The sequence below is a fragment of the Equus caballus genome, chromosome 18 (assembly GCF_041296265.1).
Source record: "Equus caballus isolate H_3958 breed thoroughbred chromosome 18, TB-T2T, whole genome shotgun sequence".
NCBI classification, from domain to species: Eukaryota; Metazoa; Chordata; class Mammalia; order Perissodactyla; family Equidae; genus Equus; species Equus caballus.
Genome location: NC_091701.1, coordinates 4,427,278 through 4,446,903, shown reverse-complemented (window position 1 = coordinate 4,446,903; position 19,626 = coordinate 4,427,278). Strand labels below are relative to the sequence as shown.

General features: G+C 62.0%; 1 protein-coding gene across 50 annotated transcripts in view; it reads right to left on the bottom strand.

The window, feature by feature from the left end:
* Positions 1-19,626, bottom strand: part of BIN1 (bridging integrator 1) — a 108,040-nt gene continuing 88,414 nt past the window's right edge. For 7 of the 50 annotated variants that reach the window (XM_014732372.2, XM_070241726.1, XM_070241748.1 and 4 more), the window contains 14 exons: positions 19,229-19,321; positions 15,305-15,390; positions 15,027-15,102; positions 14,230-14,312; positions 12,810-12,854; positions 10,937-11,084; positions 9,376-9,504; positions 6,089-6,196; positions 5,585-5,608; positions 4,451-4,558; positions 3,448-3,537; positions 3,108-3,218; positions 2,728-2,829; positions 1-562 (listed from right to left, as the gene is read on the bottom strand). In XM_014732372.2, the coding sequence (XP_014587858.1) occupies positions 455-562; positions 2,728-2,829; positions 3,108-3,218; positions 3,448-3,537; positions 4,451-4,558; positions 5,585-5,608; positions 6,089-6,196; positions 9,376-9,504; positions 10,937-11,084; positions 12,810-12,854; positions 14,230-14,312; positions 15,027-15,102; positions 15,305-15,390; positions 19,229-19,321 (1,311 nt within the window). In that variant the 3' untranslated portion in view covers positions 1-454. The remainder of the gene's footprint in view (positions 563-2,727; positions 2,830-3,107; positions 3,219-3,447; positions 3,538-4,450; positions 4,559-5,584; positions 5,609-6,088; positions 6,197-9,375; positions 9,505-10,936; positions 11,085-12,809; positions 12,855-14,229; positions 14,313-15,026; positions 15,103-15,304; positions 15,391-19,228; positions 19,322-19,626) is intronic. The other 43 variants (XM_070241728.1, XM_023622681.2, XM_070241739.1 and 40 more) reach the window with 24 other exon arrangements.

Sequence of the window (19,626 nt, the reverse complement as noted above, 5' to 3'; positions counted from 1 at the left end):
TTTTGTTTCATTTTGGTTTGAACACTAAGATTTATTTCAAACGGCACACAGACGGGCTGCGGAGCGGGGTGTCTGGGCCCCGAGGTCTCTGGAGAGACGGGACCCCACCCGCAGCAGCTGCCGGGGGGGAAAAGAGGACCCTCGCCAGGCAGCACGCGGAGCCCCGGGCGGCGCGCATGCGCGGCGAGCCCGGCGGGCGGGGCGGGCGGGGCGGGCGCCGGGAACTCAACTAGGGGACACAGCAGCTTCAGGAACACTGGTGACGCCACCGGACTTGCCGAAACCAGGCTCTTTGGAAAACAACCTAACCCTCGGGAGCACACCTCTTGGCTTAGGTCTCTCCTCTGGATTTCCCTTTGCTTTTCAAAAGTTTAAAAACAAAAACGGAAAAAAACACACATTTTTCGGGAAAAGTGTTCTTCACACGCCCAGAGGGCTGCAGCGGCCGCCGCCCTCACTGGACTCGCTCGGTGAAGTTCTCGGGGAAGACGCCCCGGCACTGCTCCAGCTCCTTGTGCTGGTTCCAGTCGCTCTCCTTCACGCCCATGAGCCAGCCTTCATCCTGCGGGGAAGGTCATCCAGGTCGCACAGGGATGGGGGAAGAGGCACGTGGACTCTACAGGTGTTCATCTCGCTTGGGACACCCTGGGAGAATGTCCTCTCCATCTGCCGGTTCATTCCCTCTAACCTGTCAGCCCGCCTTGAAGCATGCCTCGAAGCACGCCTCCTCCAGGCAGCCCTCCCTGCCACTCCCGCGGGACCCAAATGACCGACTCCAGGAACCATGCCGCCCCTCAGCGGGCAACTACGGCTGTCACTGGGGAAATCTCGCCCCTCTAGGAAGGTAGTCTGACTGCTGCACTGGGCTCATGTGTCTCAGCAGCTCCCTCAGTCCCAGGCCAAGGAGCCTCCCACCGTCCGGTGCCTACAGAGGACACGTGCCCGAGGAGCACATCAGCTGTCCTTCCAGTCTTCGACACACTATTCCAGGACATTCTGCTGAGCACTGACCAGTGAAAGGCTTCTAGAGTGGCCTGAAGCCGCCCCACCCTGCCCTCCAACCTGAACTTGGCCTTTGCTCCATACTGACCCCCCATAGGAGTCACCTACCCCAGCCATCACAACCTCTCCGGCCAGACCCTGACCCCCAGGCCTGCAGTGACCCTACACCCTGCCATGGCTGAGGCCATCGCTGCCCCTACAGCTGGGCCATGCCTGGGACCCCCTGGGTCTTTGTTATTTCACTCGTGTCATCACCTGCCTTGTCACAGACCCTATGGATGTCCCATCTGAGCCACTGCCTCCCACCCCAGATGACCCCCACTGTGGGCCAGGGGCCAGGATTCTGCCTTTTTTATTTTTAAACATTGGCCCTGAACTAACATCTGTTGCCAATCTTTTTTTCTTCCTCTTCTCCCCAAAGCCTCCCAGTACATAATTGGATATTCTAGTTGTGGGTCCTTCTGGCTCTGGCATGTGGGACACTGCCTCAGCATGGCTTGATGAGTGGTGCTAGATCTGGGCCCAGGATCCAAACTGGGAAAACCCTGGGCTGCCAAAGCAGAGCACCCAAACTTAGCCACTCGGCCACGGGGCCAGCCCCTGCGATTCTGCTTCTGAAAATCCCACCCAGCCCGGGGCTGGCCCACCGAGAAGATCAGTGGGGACCTAGAGGTTTAGGCAAATTGGCCGATTCAGCAGCAGGGCCAGGAAAGCCTGTTACTCAAACCTCCCAGCCCACTGTGGCCTCAGGAAGTACCTGGGGTCCTCAAGTCCCAGCCTAAGACCCCCATCCCAGGTTGGCCCCCTCCCAGACCCAGACTCAGCCACGCCAACAGTCAAACCACAGGGGTGTGCTGATGGGTAAGTGGGCCCTCTGAAAGCAGAAAGAGCCCAGCCAGGACCCCAGGCACTGTGGGTGTCACCTGGGCATCAGCATGGGCACCCTGACCACACTGACACTCCACAAAGGCTCACTCGACACCCACAGTGAGGCTCCTGCTGAGGGGTGGCAGCTACCTGCATAAAGCAGCTGTGCAAACCCAGGAGGGCCCTTCTGCCTCGCTTGGCACCAGCCCCAGGCCCAGCAGGAGGCCCTCTGAGGACATTAACCAACGAGGAGAAGCTACAGCAGGAAGAAAAGGGTCTGGAAGGCATCTGGGGTGAGTAACAGCTGGAAACACAGCTAGGGGCGTTCAGGGTCCTGCCAGAGGCCACACGCTGTCCCTGTGGGTCCTCTGTGCACAGGGGCAGGGTCAGCCTGGAGGGCGAGGCTTGCAGGGCCAGTGTGAGCTCAACGTGAGCGGCGGAGCAGGCCCCTTGGCGGAGGGTTCATGAGGGGCAGCCAGGGATCCTGTCCTGGGAGGGAGGCTGGGGGCGGCAGGGAAAGGAGAAGGGGAGAAAGAAACGTTGATGAAAGAAAGCAGACAACGCTGGAGGAAAGGAGGGAGAGGGAAGCAGTGCAGACAGAGTTCTAGGAAGAAAGAAAATGAGAGACTGAGAGGGAGACAGGCAGGAGAGCCCAAAAGAAGGCGAAATGTGGCAGGGGAGACAGGCCAAAGGGGCAGGAGAGATGGGAGGGGCCAGGCAAGAGAAAGAGGAGCACAGAGGGAGGGAGGGAGGGAGGCGGGAAGGGGCAGGCAGACCCTGGTCCCTGCCGTGGGGCTCTGCTGCCCCCTGCTGGCCACTCACCACCACAGCAGGCCCAGCCCCAAGCCAGGGCCTCACCTGCTCCTCGGGGTTCTGGAAGGGGATCACCAGCACCACATCACCAGCCTTGAGCTGCAGCTCGTCTGTGTCAGTGGCCGTGTAGTCATGCTGGGCCTGCACCTGCAGAGGTTGGGGAGAGTTTGACACCCTTCCCTCAAAGGCCCCGGGTCCCACCTGCGGGCCTTGTGGCTCTGGGGTGATGCACCGACATGGTGACCAGGAGCCTGTGACAGCAGCAGGACTAGGGCTCAGATGCCACCTGGCCAACTGGGTAGCAGGGGTAGTAGGGGCAGGCCAACTTGGGGCCAAGACCTGGCCTCTGGGGTTCAGGGTCCCCATCTGAGGCACCAGGGGACGGTGGCAGACAGCAGCTGTGGGGTCTGCTGGCCTGGGCTCACCTTGAACATGAACCCCGGGGGCAGGTCCACACGCCCAGCCGCACTGCCGCCCTCCACGGTACCGTTCACAGCTGCAGAGAAGGTTTCCACCACGACAGCAGGCAGAGAGCTCTGGGGAGGAAGCACAGGTCAGCGTGGGGCGGTGGGCCCAGGGGGTGGCAGGGCCCCGAGGGCAGGGAAAGGGGTGTCTGTGCTGGTTCCTCGACAGGAACCACGACCTGGACCAGCACAGAGCAAGGAGTGCAGGCGAGAATCAGGGCTGGGAGCCGCGGGCGGGAGGACGGATGGACGGACAGACAGCAGGGAGGAAAAGACAGGGCCTCGGTCCCTGTCGTCTTACGGAGGCTGCTTCACTTGCTGCCGTCTCCCGGGGCTCCTGGGCTCCAGCTGCAGGTTGAGTCCCACCCGCCACCTCCGAGGCCTCCGATGGCTGCAACATAAATGCCAGCATGGGTCAGACAGAAGACGCGCGCCACGACCGGGACAGAGGAAGGGGCCACGGAGGGCGGCACCCTGAGTAGCAAGAGCTGGCCGGTGCCTCCACACAGGTCAGGGAGCCCCTGGAGGAAAGGCAGGTCCCGGGCTGGGGACGCAGCTGCAGAGGGTGCTGGCAGGCACGAGATTGCAGAGTGACCTGCCGCTGAGAAGCCCAACACAGGCCCCTGGGTGCCTCCCGGCCCTCGCTCACAGGCCATGCCCTCTACGCCCAAGACCTGGCCAAGCCTCAGCTTCCTCCCACCCGACCAGCCGGGCCCGCCCCTCACAGGTTGGCAGGGGTCTGCTGAGTCAGCACGTGCCCGTCCCAGCCAGAACACAACTCAGGACAGGCCAGAGCAGCCTTTGCCCAGCCCTGGATGCCTGCTCCCCAAGGAGGGAGCAGCACAGCGCCAGGCACGATGGTGGGGCACAGGCAAGGCAGAGTGGACGCTGCCGGCCTCAGTCAGGCTGACCTCAGCCAGCACCAAAACTCGGCCACCTCCGAGCTCCGGGAGCAGGCACTCAGCCTTCCTAGCCCCCATTTCCTCATCTGTAAAAGGGGGAAATGTGTCTGTTAGGGTGAAGATTAAAGGAGAAAATTCTGGAAAGTAGGTGCTCTAAACGCTCTTCCCTCCCACAGCAGGGGCTGGGGTGGGGCTGGCAGGTGGGAAAGGGGCTGATCTGACCCCAGCCACCCCTAGCATGAGCGACAAGCCCCATCCTAGGCCCTCCTGGCTCACGGACCTGGCCTCACCCCCAGGCCCATAGTGCCCTTGTCCATCCTGTGCCCCCTCCTCTGGGCTCACCCTTCATGCTACACCCTCAGAAACCAGGGACAAATGAGGGGCAGGCAGGTGGGCACTTACTTGGGCAGGCCCCAGCTCGGCCGTCTGGCTGGGCCAGGCCACAGCAAAGGTGCCCTCGGCAGCACTGGGCTCCCTGGAAGGCAGGCCGCCCGCTGGACTCTCTGTGGGCTAGTGATGGGCCGGGGAGAGCAGGGCGGGGGCGGAGGTGGGGAGAAGGTGTTGACAGGGGCACGAGACAAGAGAAGACTGTCATGAGCCACCCAGCGCTGACAAAGGGGAGTGAGGGGTGCCTGTGGCACACAGCCTGGCCGAGCCCAGGAGGGGCAGACGCAGACCCCTGAAGAGACGCCCACTCCCATCTCCTCACTCCTTCCACTGCCAAGGGGATGGACAGGCGCAAATGTGCCACCCGCAGCTCAGCACAGCGACGTCCATTCGGCAAATGGCTCTGCTTGCTCACCCCAGGCTTTCTCTGGCCTCCTCCAGAGAGAAACTCTATTGTGGAGCTTTCTCCTCCGAGCTCCCAGGATCTTGGGCTGCTGACACCTGCACACCAGTGCCCCCACTCCTGCAGGAGCTGTGTCACCAGTCATTGGGCAAGTCCCATGCCCTCCCTGAGCCACTCTGTCAAGCCACCAGGTGACGCCGACACGTGCCGGGCAGGCCCTGCTCACAGAAGGGCCCCTGACCTCACCCTGCCTCTCCTGCCCGTCACGTCATCCCTCCATCCCTCCTCTGTCCCACCAGCTCCAGATGCCACTGCCCTGCGGGGCCCCTGATGACAGAAGGCTCCTCCAGGGCAAGGCCCCTCCCCTCTGCGGCCCTCCTAACCCACAGGCCTCGGCCCAGCAGGAGGCACCTTCTCCAGCCTGGATGGCAGCTGGTCACTGTCTAGGGCCACTCACAGGCCCTGACAACTGGCCCAACCATGGAGGTCCCTCTTCTCAGGCTAAACCAAGGAGCCCCTTTCCATGGAGCCTGGCTGAGGGCTCTGTGTCTCCACGGGGGCACGAAGCAGCCGATCAGCTGGAGACGAGGCAGCTGCGCCAGCTCCCTGTGCGTGTGAGCACGGGCCCGAGCATGTGTGTGCGTGCACCTGTGAACCGTCAAGGTGCAGGACGAGGCGTGGCGGGCCCAGCACACACAGGAGAGCAGCTCCCCCCCGGGGGTGGCCACAGAGCACACACGGCTTACCTCCCAGAGGTCCCAGGGAATTGGCTGAGCGCAGCAGAGGGGAGAAGGACAGAGTTAGCACAGAGGTTAGAGACGGCAGTGGGCAAGCATTCCCCAGGGCCACCACCCCACGCCCGCCCCAGGGCCCTGGAGCCCGGCAGACACGGAGCTGGGCTCTGAGGTCTGCGAGGGCCAAGTCCTGGACACGTCTCAGGGGGCTGAGACCCCAGGCAGAGGAGCACCCAAGCACGGGGTGCTGCCAGGAGAGGGGCAGGCGCTGAGACAGACCGCCAGCTGCCAGGCAAGTGTTCAGCTGGCCCCGCCTCAGGGTCCTCTCACTGGCCTGGGTCTGCTCTCTCGCCTTCCCATGGTCAGGCAGGACTGGAGGAGGTGACAAGAGCCATGGGCCAGGGTATGAGTGGGAGGACAGCCTGGTGACCCCAGGACTCCCAAAGGCCTAGGCCTACAGAGGCCCACGTGGCCAGCGGGCAGACATGAGCCCAGGGCTGGTGGGCTCAGACCAACCTGACCAGAGGGCGTGGGCGCCTTCACGGGACTCGCCACAGGCGGGAGGGGGTCAAAGTCCAGGTCCAGCAGACTGGCCTGCTCCGAGAAGGGGCCCGGGGCCTCAAACTTGGCGGCAGCAGCAGAGGAGGAAGGCAGTTAGTGACAGGTAGGGACCGTCGACACAGGCACACACAGCGGGCACTTGCACTCAGGGACACGTCCAGCCCTCACACGAAGGGGTGCTGCCCACGCCGCACACCCTGGCACAAGCCTGCACCACACAGGACGAGGCCTGGAGCCCACCTCAGACATCGGCCACAACTGCCGCCCGACCAGAGCCAAGCCCCCAATCCCCCCGTCTCGTTCTGCAGGCAGACTCAGGCTGCCCTGTGCCTGCGCTTCCTCTCGGCTCCCTGGGCCCACAGCAGCCCCACCTCATCCCTCCCCCAGATGTAGCACAGCTACAGCCGGCTGGACAAGACAACCTGTGGTCCCCCCGACCTGGAGGGCCTCTAGGACAGGCACAGGCCTCCCCTCACTGCCCCATACGAACAGGTCACCCTATGGTGACAGCTACCCACCAGTCAGCTCCAGGGAGCGAGGCCAGGGCTGAGGCAGCACACGTTGCCTAGGGGCCCAATCTTAAACGTGGGGGTCCCCAGCACCTGGGGTACCCATGTTCAAACTGCAGATCCTGCCCCCACCAGCAGAGAGTCCCACTCAGTGTGTCTGAGTGCAGGCCAGGAATGTGCACGCAGCAGGTATGGCCCCAGGAGGCTGGGAGGGGGCCCCGTTCACGTTGTGAGAAACCAGCCCCACCGTAAGCCATGCCAGACAATTGTGGGAAAAAAGGGTCTTTCCCAGAGCCGCTCACAAGGCTGTCAGGCTGGGTCCACAGGGGACATGCTGCCCTCACAGGAGGAGGGCCTTGCTCAACTGCTGCAGCCTTCATGTTGGACGCAGCTTTCCCTTTGGAGGCCATGGAGGACTTTGCCCAGGTCCTAGAGGACAGAGCTGGCTTGGCCCCGGGGCCTCCTCCCCACCCTCCTGCAGCACTGGCAGGCACAACCCCACAAGCCCAGGCGACCCCAGCTTCCGGGCACCCAGCGCTGACAGCAAGCACCCTCCAGCCTGCCTCCACCAGAGCCTCCATAAAGAAGGACCCGAGAGCTGAGAGCGTGGGGAGGAGCTCCCCAGAGAGGCCTTCATAGCTGAGCTGCAGCCTACGGGGAGAGACCAGACCTTCGCCCTGAGAAGGCTTGGTGCCAGCCATCCCGCAGCTCGAGGCAAGGCCTCCATGCCGGCCAAGTGCACTCACTTTCCAGACAGGGGACCCCAGGCCCTGAGCCCCTGCCCCAGGCTCACCCCCAGCTCTGACTTTCCTTTACTTTGAGCCCTGTCCCATGAGCCTGGGGGAGGGAGGTCACTGCTCAATCCCCACAGCCGTGCCGTCTCAAAATCACTGAGTGCTCAGGACACCATGAGTGCACGGCCTCCAGGTGCCCTCCCCCCAGGTGGTGGGCAGCACTTCTCTCCTCCAGGTAGCCCCACCATTCGCCCCTTCTCAGAAGTCACCCAAGTCCAGACAGCCGCCCGTCATGCTCCAAGTGGACAGGGTCACCAGGCCAAAAGACAGGCTGTATCATCCCTGCCCCTCCTCCCAGGCCAGCCTCCCCACCCTGCAGGACAGGGACTGTCCTTCGGCACAGGACACAGGCTACTCACCACGACCTAGCAGAGCAGTGGTGTTAGCACAGCATCATGGCAGGGGACCAGCCCACCCCGGCCCCAGGCAGCAGCACCCACAGGGCACACTCCCGCCCTCGCCAGGCAGAGACCCAGTTCCCTGAACAAGTGGAGGAGGCAGCAGGGGAAGCATGCAGTGAGCATGGAGGGGCACACCCAGTGCGCGCGGTCTGGCTGAGGTCAGGCCCGCAGGTTCCTCCCCCGTTAACTGGGGACAACCGCCTCTGAGAGGATGGCTGAAAACCCAACCAGGTCGTGTAGGTAAGTGGCTGACACCGTTCCCTGCTCAGTGTTCACTCGCTCTTGGTCACCCCATCTCCCTCGTGTGCAACCTCACCAGCCAGCAAGCATCCCAGTAGCAAGCTGCCCTGGAGGTCCCTCTCCCCGCTCCCCCCACCCCGGCTCCAGGAGCACCTCGGCCAGCCTCGGCCACCTTCTACAGAGAGGGGCTCCTGCACCTCCAGCCCTGGGCCAGGGCTTCCCCGCTCTGCCCACCTAGCGCCTGTATTCAAAGTTCCTAGTTCTAACCTGAAGTCCTCCCTGGGGGCTTGAAGCCCCTCGCCCCTAGGCCCCTTAGCAGAGACCACTGTCCTCAGTTCCCAGCTACCTCTCCATCCACACTCACCCCTCTCGCCCGGCCCCTCACCTCCAGGCCTCAGGGCTTGTGCAAAGGAGCCTGTGGGAGGCAGAGCCCAGAGACCAGGCAGTGCTCCAACACCGGCCCACGTGGGATTAGCCTGGGAGCAGCCAGTCACAAGAGGCGAGACCCCACATGGAAAGGGCCCTGGCTGTGAGGCCTGGACACCAGGCTCCGAATGTCTAGCACACTGTGGCCCCTGCAAGCTGAGCAGACAGTGTGCAGCCCACTCCAGTGCTCCCATGGTCACCTTCCCTGCTTGGCCCTCCTTCTGTCCATCTGTAACAGGCATTACATGCCTTCTTAGGGCATTTACAAGCAGCAGCTCTGCTCTGCAGCCCAGCCACCACCCCACATCCAAGGGCTGCCAGGAGCTCTGGGAACTAAAGTCTAGGTGCCTTGGCCAGACCTTCCAGGACCTTCCCAGCTGCCCCTGCTGCCTGCTCTCACTGCCTCCCACAGCGGCACCCTCCCAGCACACAGAACTCCCAGAAGTCCCTAAGCCCTTCTCTCACCCCTCCTGGGCTACGTACAAGCTGCTGTCTCTGGCTAAAGCACTGTGTCTGCTCGTAGCCGCCTGCTCCAGGAAGCCTTCCCTGACTGGCCCAGGTCCTCCGTGTTCACTGCCCCTTTCGACCAGAACATCAATGGAACCGCGAGGCCATTGCGGAGCTGTCTGTCTCCACTAGAACGGTTCACCTGTGTGCCTGCGTCTGGCCACAGTACATGCTCAGAGATGGATGAGGAATGATGGAGGAAGGGATGGATGGATGAGCGAGAGGGAGGCTCAGGGTCAATCTCTCCAGCCAGCTTCTTGGCTCTTGAGGCAGAGGCCCAGGGCGTGGGATGAAGAGGGAAGGCCATGCACGCCTGAGAGAGCAAGAGGAGGGAAGAGAGCTGGGCCGCGGCGGCCGCGGCTGACCTGGGAGGGGGTGGTCACGCTGATCTCAGGGACAAACGTGTCGTCAAACAGGCTGAGGATCTGTTCCTGCTTGACCTCCTTGGACGGGGTGTGTTTGGGAGGCGGAGGGACTGGTGGGCCTTTCCGGAGCTGTGGGTCGGCAGCGGGTGAGGGGGCCGTGTGGGGAGGCACAGCAGAGCGTCGGGGATGGGGACAGACAGACAGAGACAAAGCCACAGTTAGTCACACCCAGGCCACAGCCCCACCCAGGCAACCGAGAAAGACAGAGCAGGAAGAGTCACTGCTCCCCAAGATACAGACGCCAGGACCCCACGGCCACCCTGGGGGAGAGTGAGGCAGGGCATCCAGGAACGCTGTGCAGAGAGGAGAAAGGAGGGGGAGGGGAGAAAGGAGGGGGAGGAGAGATGATGGGAGGGGAAGAAGAGAGAAAAGAAAAAGAGAGCAGTAGAGAAGAGGGAGAAAGCAGGGAGCAGCCGCCCAGGCCACCCAGGGCCGCTGTCGGAGGGTCTGGGCTCCTGCCCACCCAGGTGAGAAGCTGGAGAGAGAAACGTGGTGGAGAAACAGCCCGGGTGCCCGGCCCGCCCTCCAGCCCTACTTTCCTGAGCCCAGACCCCTCTCTTCACCTCCTGCAGGAGGCCCCCGTCAGCCTCTGCTGTCACATGTGGAGGCCGTCACATGTCAGGGCCGGCATGGAGCCAGCAGAGACCCAGGAAGAGGGTCACACGTCTGCCCGTGTGGGGGGACCTCAGGCATGTCACGCAACCCCCCGAGCGTGGGTTTCCTCACTTGTCAGCTGGAGCGATGGCAGCACCTGCCTCAGGGGGCTGTGAGGATCCAGTGAATGAAAACACGGACAGCGCGGGCACAGTGGCCAGCCCAGATAAGCGCTATTCAAGTGTGGGCTCTCATCACGGCTCTTAACATCATCATCCTAATCAGCGTGGGCCGGGTGATGGCCTAAAACCAACAGAGCCACTGCCAGCAGCAGACGCTGGGGAGAGACTAACAGGGCTGACAGGCCAACAGAGGCCACCCTCCTCCCTCCCTTTCCAGCTCCTGGGGATGCTGTGGAAACCTGGAGAAAGCTGGGGGCACAGGGCCTGGCTTCTCCAGGAGGGGCAGTCCAGAAGCACAGAGCCTGCGCCCCCTTGTTCACTTCACAGTCTCCTCACTGAGCCCTTTCCCTTGCTGCCCCTTTAAAGATCCTGCAGGGCCCCATGCAAGGGAGACGGCCAGGAGGAGAGAAAGGCAGTCACCTCCGCAGACTCTAGATGCTGGGAGCTCAGGGCCCAGAGCCTGTGTCTCAGGAGCGAAGGAACATGGAGACAGCAAAGTACCCCGCAGGCCAGGGAGAGAGGGAAGGGAGGGCACTGCGCTGGGGGAGGAGGACGCACAGTCACAGATGCCCCGGAAGGAGGCCAAGGCCACCAAGATGAGCCTGGGCCGGGCAAGGCATGAGTGAGGCCAGGGTCCAGACCCAGGCAGAGGACAGAGGACTGGGGAGCAAAGCAGGAGGAAGAGACGGAGGACGAGGAGACAGGCCCTGGGACGGGGTGCCTACCTGAGACGGGGACTTAGGGAGGGCGGCCCCGGGTGTGGCCACACTGGCTGGCTCGGGCTCGTGGTTGACTCTGATCTCGGGGGTGGCGGCAGGGGAGCCATCTGGCGGAGGTGAAGGGCTCTTGTTCCCTTTGGCAGGGGCATTGTCGCTGTGGAGGCAAGACAGGACAGGGAGCCTGATGGAGGAAGGCCACAGTGTAGGAGAGGGAATGTGTAAATACACAGGTGTGCGTGTGACGCACTGTGCACGTGCAGATGCCCCACGATCCATGTGTGAAAATGTGTGTGCACATGTGTATGAGCTTGTGTCCATGTAGATCAATGTGGGAGACTGCGGGTGGACGTGTGTCCACAGATTCACTGTGAGAATGGGATGTCCACGTATGCATGAGTGTGGGTCCTTGTGCATCCACGTGTGAACAGCACGTCGGTGTGCATGAGGATGGGTTGAAATGAAAGGAGGTAGGCAGGAGACCACAGGTGGTCGCAGCAGGGGCCTGCCCTGGAGAAAGGGCCGGTCTGCGGTGCCCAGGGGAGCAGCCCCCTGAGGCCAGCCCAGCGCCCACAGACCTCTTGGGGCCCCACCCTCCCCTCACTCAGAGGCCGAGCTCCAGAGCGGGAGAAAGCCAAACCTCCTAGAGGCAGAGAGTCTCCTCCCAGACATCACACAACAGCCCTGTGCCCAGGGCGGGCCCCAAGGCTCAGCCAGACCACAAAGGCCTCTGGGGGGGGCGTCCCCCACCTCACAGCCCTGCCCCGGGGCTGCCACCCCCATCCAGACCAGGCCTCACTGTCTCACCAGTGCTCTCACAGGCCCTGCAGGGAAGGCGCCCGGGAGACCCGCCGGCAGGGTGTGAGGGAGGGCGCCAGCCACCGTGGGGGTGGTCGCCAGACGAGAGTCTGGCGGCCTCCAGGCCAGACGGTTCAGGACCAAAAACAAGGGCGAATGTGTGCATAACCCGCCCCGTGGGTACAACGGGAGCAGAAAATAAAAACCTGTATTTGTACCTGCACCAAGAAACACTAGGCCAGGCACTGGCTGAGACTAGCTGCTAGCCACAGGCGGCTGCTCAAATTTACACCTAAATTAAATGAAATTAAAAATTCAGCTCCTCAGGCACACTGGCGACATCTCAAGTCACCTTGACAGTCACCTGAGGTGAGCGGCTACTGTGGTGGACAGGGCAGGTCTGGAAGGAAAGGAAGGGAACCAGTGACCATGTCACCTGGGGTGGGGGGGGGGGTCACACGATGGAACAGACGTGTGAGCGATATCCATAGTACCTTCTTGTCTTTATTGAATTTATGTTTTCTGGGAATGTACTTGCCTTGCGTCACTTAACAACAGGAATATGTTCAGAGAAACGTGTCGGTGGGCGATCTCGTGCCACAGAGCACGCTTGCACACACCTAGATGGCACAGCCCACTGCACACCTAGACCGTGCGGCACTAATGCTACGGGGCCTCATCACACGTGCGGGCCATCACTGACTGCCACGTCGTTATGCAGCGTGTGACTGTACACACGAACCTAGTACACACACACGTAAGTTTACAAACCGCCCGTGCTGCAGCCTCTTTCCCTGAGCCTCCCCAGGCCCCTGCTGGCTACATTCTCCACCTGTTAATGCCCCTGGGGCGCAGCCCGGCAGACTCAGTGCTGCACAGGACGTGCTGCCCTGCGCTCGGCTGTCCGGCCGCCCCCATGCCCCCAACAGGCCCTCTACCCCCAACACGCACACGGCACAGCAGCCCGGCCGTAGCCGGCCCTCGGGAAGGCGGGGTTAGTGCGCCCTTGGAGAGGGCTAGGCGCATGCAGGGGCCGGCGGGCCGGGCTGGCCGGGCCGCACAATGCCGCACTCACTGCTGGTACCTGTTCTTCTTTCTGCGCAGCCGGGAGAACAGTTTAGTTTTCTTTCTGTGGGACGGACGGGACGTGGAGGCCTTCATTTGGGGGAAATGCCAGATTCGGGGCTGGCCTGTCCCCTTCCCTCATCAGCAACCCCTCTGCTCAGAGGACAGCAAACGGCCACAACCTCTGCCACCACCCGAGGCCACGAGAGGGCCTGACCCCGAGCGCGGGCCGCCTCCTCCCCAGGGCCTGCTGGCCTCACCACTGCCAGGTGCCCTGGAGCGCTGCCGGCCAACAGAGCACACGAGCCAGCGAGCTGGAGGAGGGCGCTCAGGGGCTCAGAGGACCAGGAAGGAGTGGGTGGCTGGCCAGTGGGGGCTCCCGGGAGAGGAGGTGACTGGGCCACAAAATGGGCCACTATGCTTTCAGGGGGTCACGAGTCTCCACATCCCCACCTCTGCCCTCAGACCAGCCACTGTCCAGCAGGAAGGAGCCTGGCCCACGTGCAGGCCCAGGATGGCCACCACTCACCGCCCTCCTCACCCATCCTGGACGCCCCTTCTGTCCCCTCCAGGCCAGGCAGCTGCAGCGCAGGGGGGCCGGTCCTCCTGGGACCTGGGACCCCGTCCTAGTCTCTAGGCCACCCTCTCCCCAAACCCTGCGCTGTCACCTGCAGGGCCCCTCTCTAGACCACGTTTTATTTTCAGGGGCGAAGAAGAGCAATAACATTCACTGAATACCTTCGCAGCCCTAGGTAGTGCCCCAGCTGCCCCAGCAAGCAGACAATCACCCCCTCTCATAGACAGGAAAGCGAGCTCCCCGGTGCTCCACGCTGAGCGACGCCCGGCCACAGAGGAAACGAAATCTGGACTCGCTCTTGTTTCCCCTGAGCCACAGCCAGGGGGCAAGGCACTTGCCCTCCTCGCTCACAGGCTCCCCTCAGGAAACAGGGATCTCCTGGCAGGGGGAGGGCCCCCACCCCACCCCGAGGCCAGAGCCAGAACAGGAACGAGGACAGCTTTGCGGTGTGCAGAATGCCGCCTTCCAGGGACTGGGACCTCCCAGGAGCAGGAGAGGGAAAAAGTGGCACTACCCCTCTGCTCTAAGAAGATGGCTCACTTCCCAGAAGGCTCCATGTCCGTCAATCATTTAGTCCCCACCCCCCCACCTCCAAGCTGAGCAGGCGCCCTGACTGCTCCTGCCCCACAGATGAGGAAGCCAGGACGGTGATCTGCAGACTGACCTCTTCATGGGACACCCCGGAGCTGTAGGGGGTGCCCTCCGCAAGTCCCCTGAGCACAGGGAGGCAAGCCAGAAAGGCGAATCCCAGAGGGACGCAAGAACAAGCCTCGTCTGACCTTGCATGAGTCAGCGAGCACCAGGCGTCAGCCCCCACCACACCTCCCCACGCCCATGCTGCAGGGCAGTGGGCGCCACATACCTGGGCTGGGCCTTGACCGTGAAAGTGTTGCTGCCGTGCTGTTTCTCCAGGCTGACCAGCACGTCATTGAGGTTCTGGTTGAGCTGCAGAGGGGACAGCAAGCAGGTGGGGGTGGTCTGGAATCCACCACCATCACTTCATCCCTCTGGACCCTAGAGACAGAGCCAGACCCACCCACTGCCCAGAGGGAGGGAGCTGCCAACACGGGGTTTCTCCAACTCGGCTTTACAGTATAACCGTTAAATTAAAATGAAAATAACACGACAGAGGAGTGTAGGCTAATCAGACCCCTTGTTACACCAGATTCTGACAGATAAAGCAGACTTGTTTCAATATGTTAAGCAACATGGTAGAAAAATTAAAAATTGAGAAAATTCTAGGAATCTATTATTTGCCTACAAATTGGGAAACCACCGTCATTCTCTGATACGGAGCTCCCTTGGTCAGGGTAGCCTGAGAACACGTTTACTGTCACAGGGGGGCTGGCTCTGTCCAGGCAAGGAGAATAGGTCTGGGAGCAGGGCGCAGGCCGGGGCTGCACCCATGGGCCCCCCCTCCCGCCCCTGCTCCCAGCCTCCCCAGCACACCCAGCCCCTCCCAGTGGCCCAGACTCTCTGCTTCTTGAGGGTGGGAGCTAGGCGGCTCCTCCCAGAACCCAGAGGGGGCGCTGTGTTCACTAGTATGTGCCAAAGCCCAGCAGGAAGAGGGAGCTCAGCCTGCCACTCCAAGCCTCTGAGCCTGGCCCATCAGGGGGGAGCACGGCGGAGGCCCTGAGGCCCACGGTGACCAGGGCATACCTTACTCATCTCCTTGTGGAAGTTTTCCTCCAGGCCCGCAATGCTCTGAAACGTGTTGACATAGAAACCTACACGGCTGCAGGAGCGGGGGGAAAAGGGCAAAGTGAGCACACAGGTCAGGGTGGACAGCCCAGGAGAGCCACACACGCTGATACACCTCCACTACCACCAGAGACACAAACCCTGAGGGCACGGGGCACCCAGGACAGACACACGTGACACAGCCACGCAGCCTCGAGGGGAGGCCGAGGCTCAGCCCTGCCACCTCTGGCCCTCACCTGTTCCACAGGGATGGCAGCTCCTCCTGCAGATCCACATTCATCTCCTCAAACACCTTCTGGGCTTTGATGAGCTCCTCCTCGGCCTGAGGGGCAGGACAGGTCATCCCCCTCTGCTGAGCCTCTGTCCCAGCCAGCCCAGGCCCACCCCCAAGACCTGTGCCACCCAACCTCCCTCTCTGGGACCAGGACTCTTGGCAAGATGGAGGCTGAACTGGATGTGGACGCCCAGGGAAGAGCCCTCAAACAGCCCCTCAGGCCCTTGCAGCCAGGCCAGTGGGGGCTGTTCCAAGAAGGGGAGAGCAGAGCAGCCATGGCAAGAGGGAGACCCCCCCATCTGGCCCAAGTAGGCCACAGGGGAGGCAAGGGATGAACAGGGCACAACAAGAAGGCAAGAGACAAGGGGCCTGGGGGGCTGGGGCACAGTAGGGGCACAGAGGCAGACCCAGAGCCAGTCAGGTGGGGGCCCTGCCCGCTCCCCCGGGAACCCCTCTCCAGCTAAGTGTCAGCCTGCTGCCTAGCTCTCCGGGCCTTGCTGTCCCCTCCTGAGGATTCCTTTCCCCTTTCTCAAGGCGGCTCCTACTCAGCCTCAGCCACCAACCTGCATTTCACCTCCCTGGGAGAGGCTTTCCTTCCCCCCCTCACCTCCCCCCACCCCTCTCTCCTCTGTGACCTGTCCCCACCCAGGCAGAGGGCAGGGCCAGGGAGGAGGGAGCTGGGCTGCTGGGCAAGGTGCCTGTGCCCTCCCTGAAGGCCTTCCCCAGGGCAGGCCCTGTGCCCTCCAGGCCTGCTCGCACCCACCAGGTGGTGGCGCTAAGGCCCCATCACAGAGCAGAAGGACAGAGGGAGCAGCAGGCACCCCCCTCTCTGAAGGTGGAGGGAGGGCCAAGGGGAGGCTAGGGTGAGTCACAGGCCCCTCCAGAGAAGGGGCTAGCTCCTTCTGGACAGCGCTGCTGGAAACAGTGACTCAGGGGGGTGACTTGGATTCAGGGTCTGAGTCACAGCCCTGGAACGTGGCAGCTCCGCCCAGGAGAACACTTCCCCCCAGCAGCCTCACGTTCTCAGGCCTTCTGGCAAAGGCAGCCAACCGGCCTGACGGCCAGACTCTCACAAAGCCAGGATTTCTGCAAGCCCACCCAGCTGTCCCATCCCGCTTCAGGCACCAGATCAGCCCAAGTCAGCCCCTCCCCTGCTGGGCAACGACCCCCCCCACCTCCCCCGCCCCACCCCCGGGCTGAGCTGTGGTGACTTGGGGGTGCAACTAGAGGAGAGAGGGGCCACCATCGTTCCTGACTATACAATTACCTTCAGGTTGTTGGAACCTGCTAGAGTGGGCATGAGCTCCTTGCCTAACTTTTTAAAATCTAATTTAACAATTAAAGGTAGAATAGGAAAACAAAAATGTCTCTAAACATGCATGCCTTAGGCCACTCCTGGAATAGCCCAGATCTGGTGTGACCTCTGAGCCATGGCCAGGCCATCCCTGCCCTACTCCTCTGAGCACCCCAGTGCCTGAGCGGGGGCTGCTCACAATGGCTTGTAGAACCCACAAAATGAGCGACCCCACAGGACCAGCCTCAAGCGCCTCGCACTCTTATACACGCCTCCCACTCCACTGCAGAGTCTGGCTCAAATCCCGTGTCCCCCCACTCCACCTTGACCACCCCAGCTCCTATACCCGCAGAGACCACCTCTCCGTGAGCATTCAGCTGCCACCCCGCCACCCTGGTCCCAGCTCCCCAAATGAACAATCATGACAGTGAGAGTGTTGACGGCACAGCTGCTCACTGCTGTGCGCCAAGCCCTGTTCACACGTCCCAGCAACAGCAATGCTGCAAAAAACAGAGCAGCTCCGTGTTAGAGTTCCTGGAAGTCAGGGCTGGAGTCTTTTATTCCCTTTGGGTCACAGTCCTCCTCTTCCAGCTCTTTCAGAAGCACGTGGCCGGGGGGGAAGAGCTGTCCACTGCGGGGAGCATTTGCAGCCCCAGTGGCTCTGCTGCATGCTTCTGGCACAGAGCGCAGACCCAGAATGACCTGCTCCTCAGGCAGCAGGGCCCCAGGGGCCTGCAGGCAGGTTTTGGGAGACTGGAGCAAGTGTGGAAAGCAGCTCAGAACTAGCCCAGGGGACACCTGGAGCTGGTCAGCCCTAGAGAGCACAGCCTCACAAGGCTGCACTGTCTCCCCAAAGGTAAGTCAGCCAGCAGGGCCCCAAGTGGCCCAGCTCATAGCCAGCCAGCTGCCCACAGGAACTCTGAAGGCTCCCCAGCTTCCAGCAGGCATGTGGCAGGTGGGGGCAGAAGGAAGTCACGCTCAAATAAAAATTGGATCCAAGTGGGAAAGCCAACTCGGCTGAAAGGCCAAACATCTGCAGCCTGACGTCCGAAGACGAGGTTGTAAGCCTTGGCCTCCCTGCCCTCCCCGGGACGGGGGCCTCCAGCAGGATACCCCGGGCCCAAAAGCAACTGCAGAGACCACCCTAGGCCACACAGTCTCCCAGGGGCTTCTCCCACCCAACAAAAATGTTCACCTGGCCTCCTGCCAAACCCATTTCAGAAAAATTATGCAGAAACCCTGACTGTGGGTCAGCAACCCCATTCGCCCTCCAGCCAGAAGTCCTGAGCTCTGCAGGCAGGACAGGCCCACTCCAGCCCTCGCTCCTCTTCCACCTCCTGCAGCAGAGGAGGATGTGCACCTATCGACGGCTAGGCCACCTTCCCCAGACCCTGAAGATCCAGGGCCACCTGACCTCAGGGTGAGGCTGTCAACAGTTCAGTGCCTCCAAAGTCAGCCCACAGCTTTGGCCTAAAAGAAATCAGGCAGCAGGTCAGGTAAGAAATTGGGCCATGAGCCCTGCTGAGCCCAGAGCTCTCCACATCACTGGCATTCAACATATGTGGGTTGAAGATGATGAAATCAGGAGGTGGTCCAGAGAAAACGCGGCAGCTGCCCAGAGGGAAACCCAACCTCCTGGGTCGGGCGTCTGTCACTCCCTCCCACCCTGGGATCATGAAGGGGCGCTAGAGTCATGTCAGTTTCACTGCCGAGAAATCCACAAGGCTGTCTCTCCCAGGCACTGTATCCAGCAGTCCCTGGTCACACCCTGCTCACCCAGGACCTGGCCCATGCTAAGGGCAGGGGCTGAGAAGAGTGAAGGATGGCCAGGGTAGCAGGATCATTCAGGAGTTTTGTACAAAGAGCCTCCTGTGGAAGCCTTCCAGGACCACTGTGGTTTGGACTCTTTGCCCTCCATGAAACTCACAAAGAGCCGACCCTCTAGGCCCCAGGTGTCAGCATCCCAGCCAGACTGAAAGGCCTCCCAGTGTCCCCTCCAGGGGCCCACAAGTCCCAGGGATCCCCATGAGTCTGGCCAGCTGTGGCAGGAGCACCCACATGGAGCCCCAAGCCAGGGAGCTAGGATAATAACGAATGACCCAGGGCTTGAGTCAAGCAAGCCCAAGCTCAGCCACTAGGCGGCTCTGGGAGCCGGGGCAGGACATTGTGCTTCTGTGGGCAACTTTGTCTCCTCAGTAAATTCAGGATAGCCTCACAGTTCTTATGAGGGCTGAAGGACAAGCACGCCAGGACAGGAGCCTTAGTGACATCATGTCCCTCCTGGTAGGAGCCTCACAGAGGATAAGCGGCTCCGAGGCTTTCCTGAGTTCCTGGAGGCTAGGATTTCAGTGTCTCAGGACTACAGAGACCCAGGTCAACCAGTGCCCCAGCCTCTCTCTGCCTCATACATTTGACCTCAGGTCTCCCAGCAGACGCATCTGAAACAGCCCTGCCTCCCAACCCGGGAAAGGGGCTGAGCCCTCCCCCACCCAGGGGCAGTGCAGGGCAGCTGGGCAGACAGGCGCCCAGCGCCAAGGACAGGACAAGAGACCAGAAGGCGCCAGCACGTGCAAGGTTAGAAGCCAGTGTCACCTGATTTCGGAGCAGGTTAGTTTGAGCTACGAGATGAGCCTGCAGTTTGCCTTGGCACCACTGGGGGGCGGCTTTCTCAAGCAGCGAGACAGGCTGGGGGTGGGGAGGGGAGGTCAAGGCAAAGGAGAGTGGAGAAACAGGAGGGAGACGGGAGAGAGAAACAGAGACACAGATATTAAACACCAAGTCCAAACATCCCAAACGCAGAGACAGACAGGCTGGCCACCCCCCAGGGGCCGGCCCCCGACAGCAGGGAAAAGCCCTCTGAGGCTGACAGAATGAAGGGGAGCCCCAAGCGCGGGCGGAGACGGGGGTTGAACTCCAACTGCAAAGCAAAACGTGAGAATTGTTAGCAGGGGCAGAGGGCTGGGCAAGCGCGGTCAGCCGCTGGCATGTGG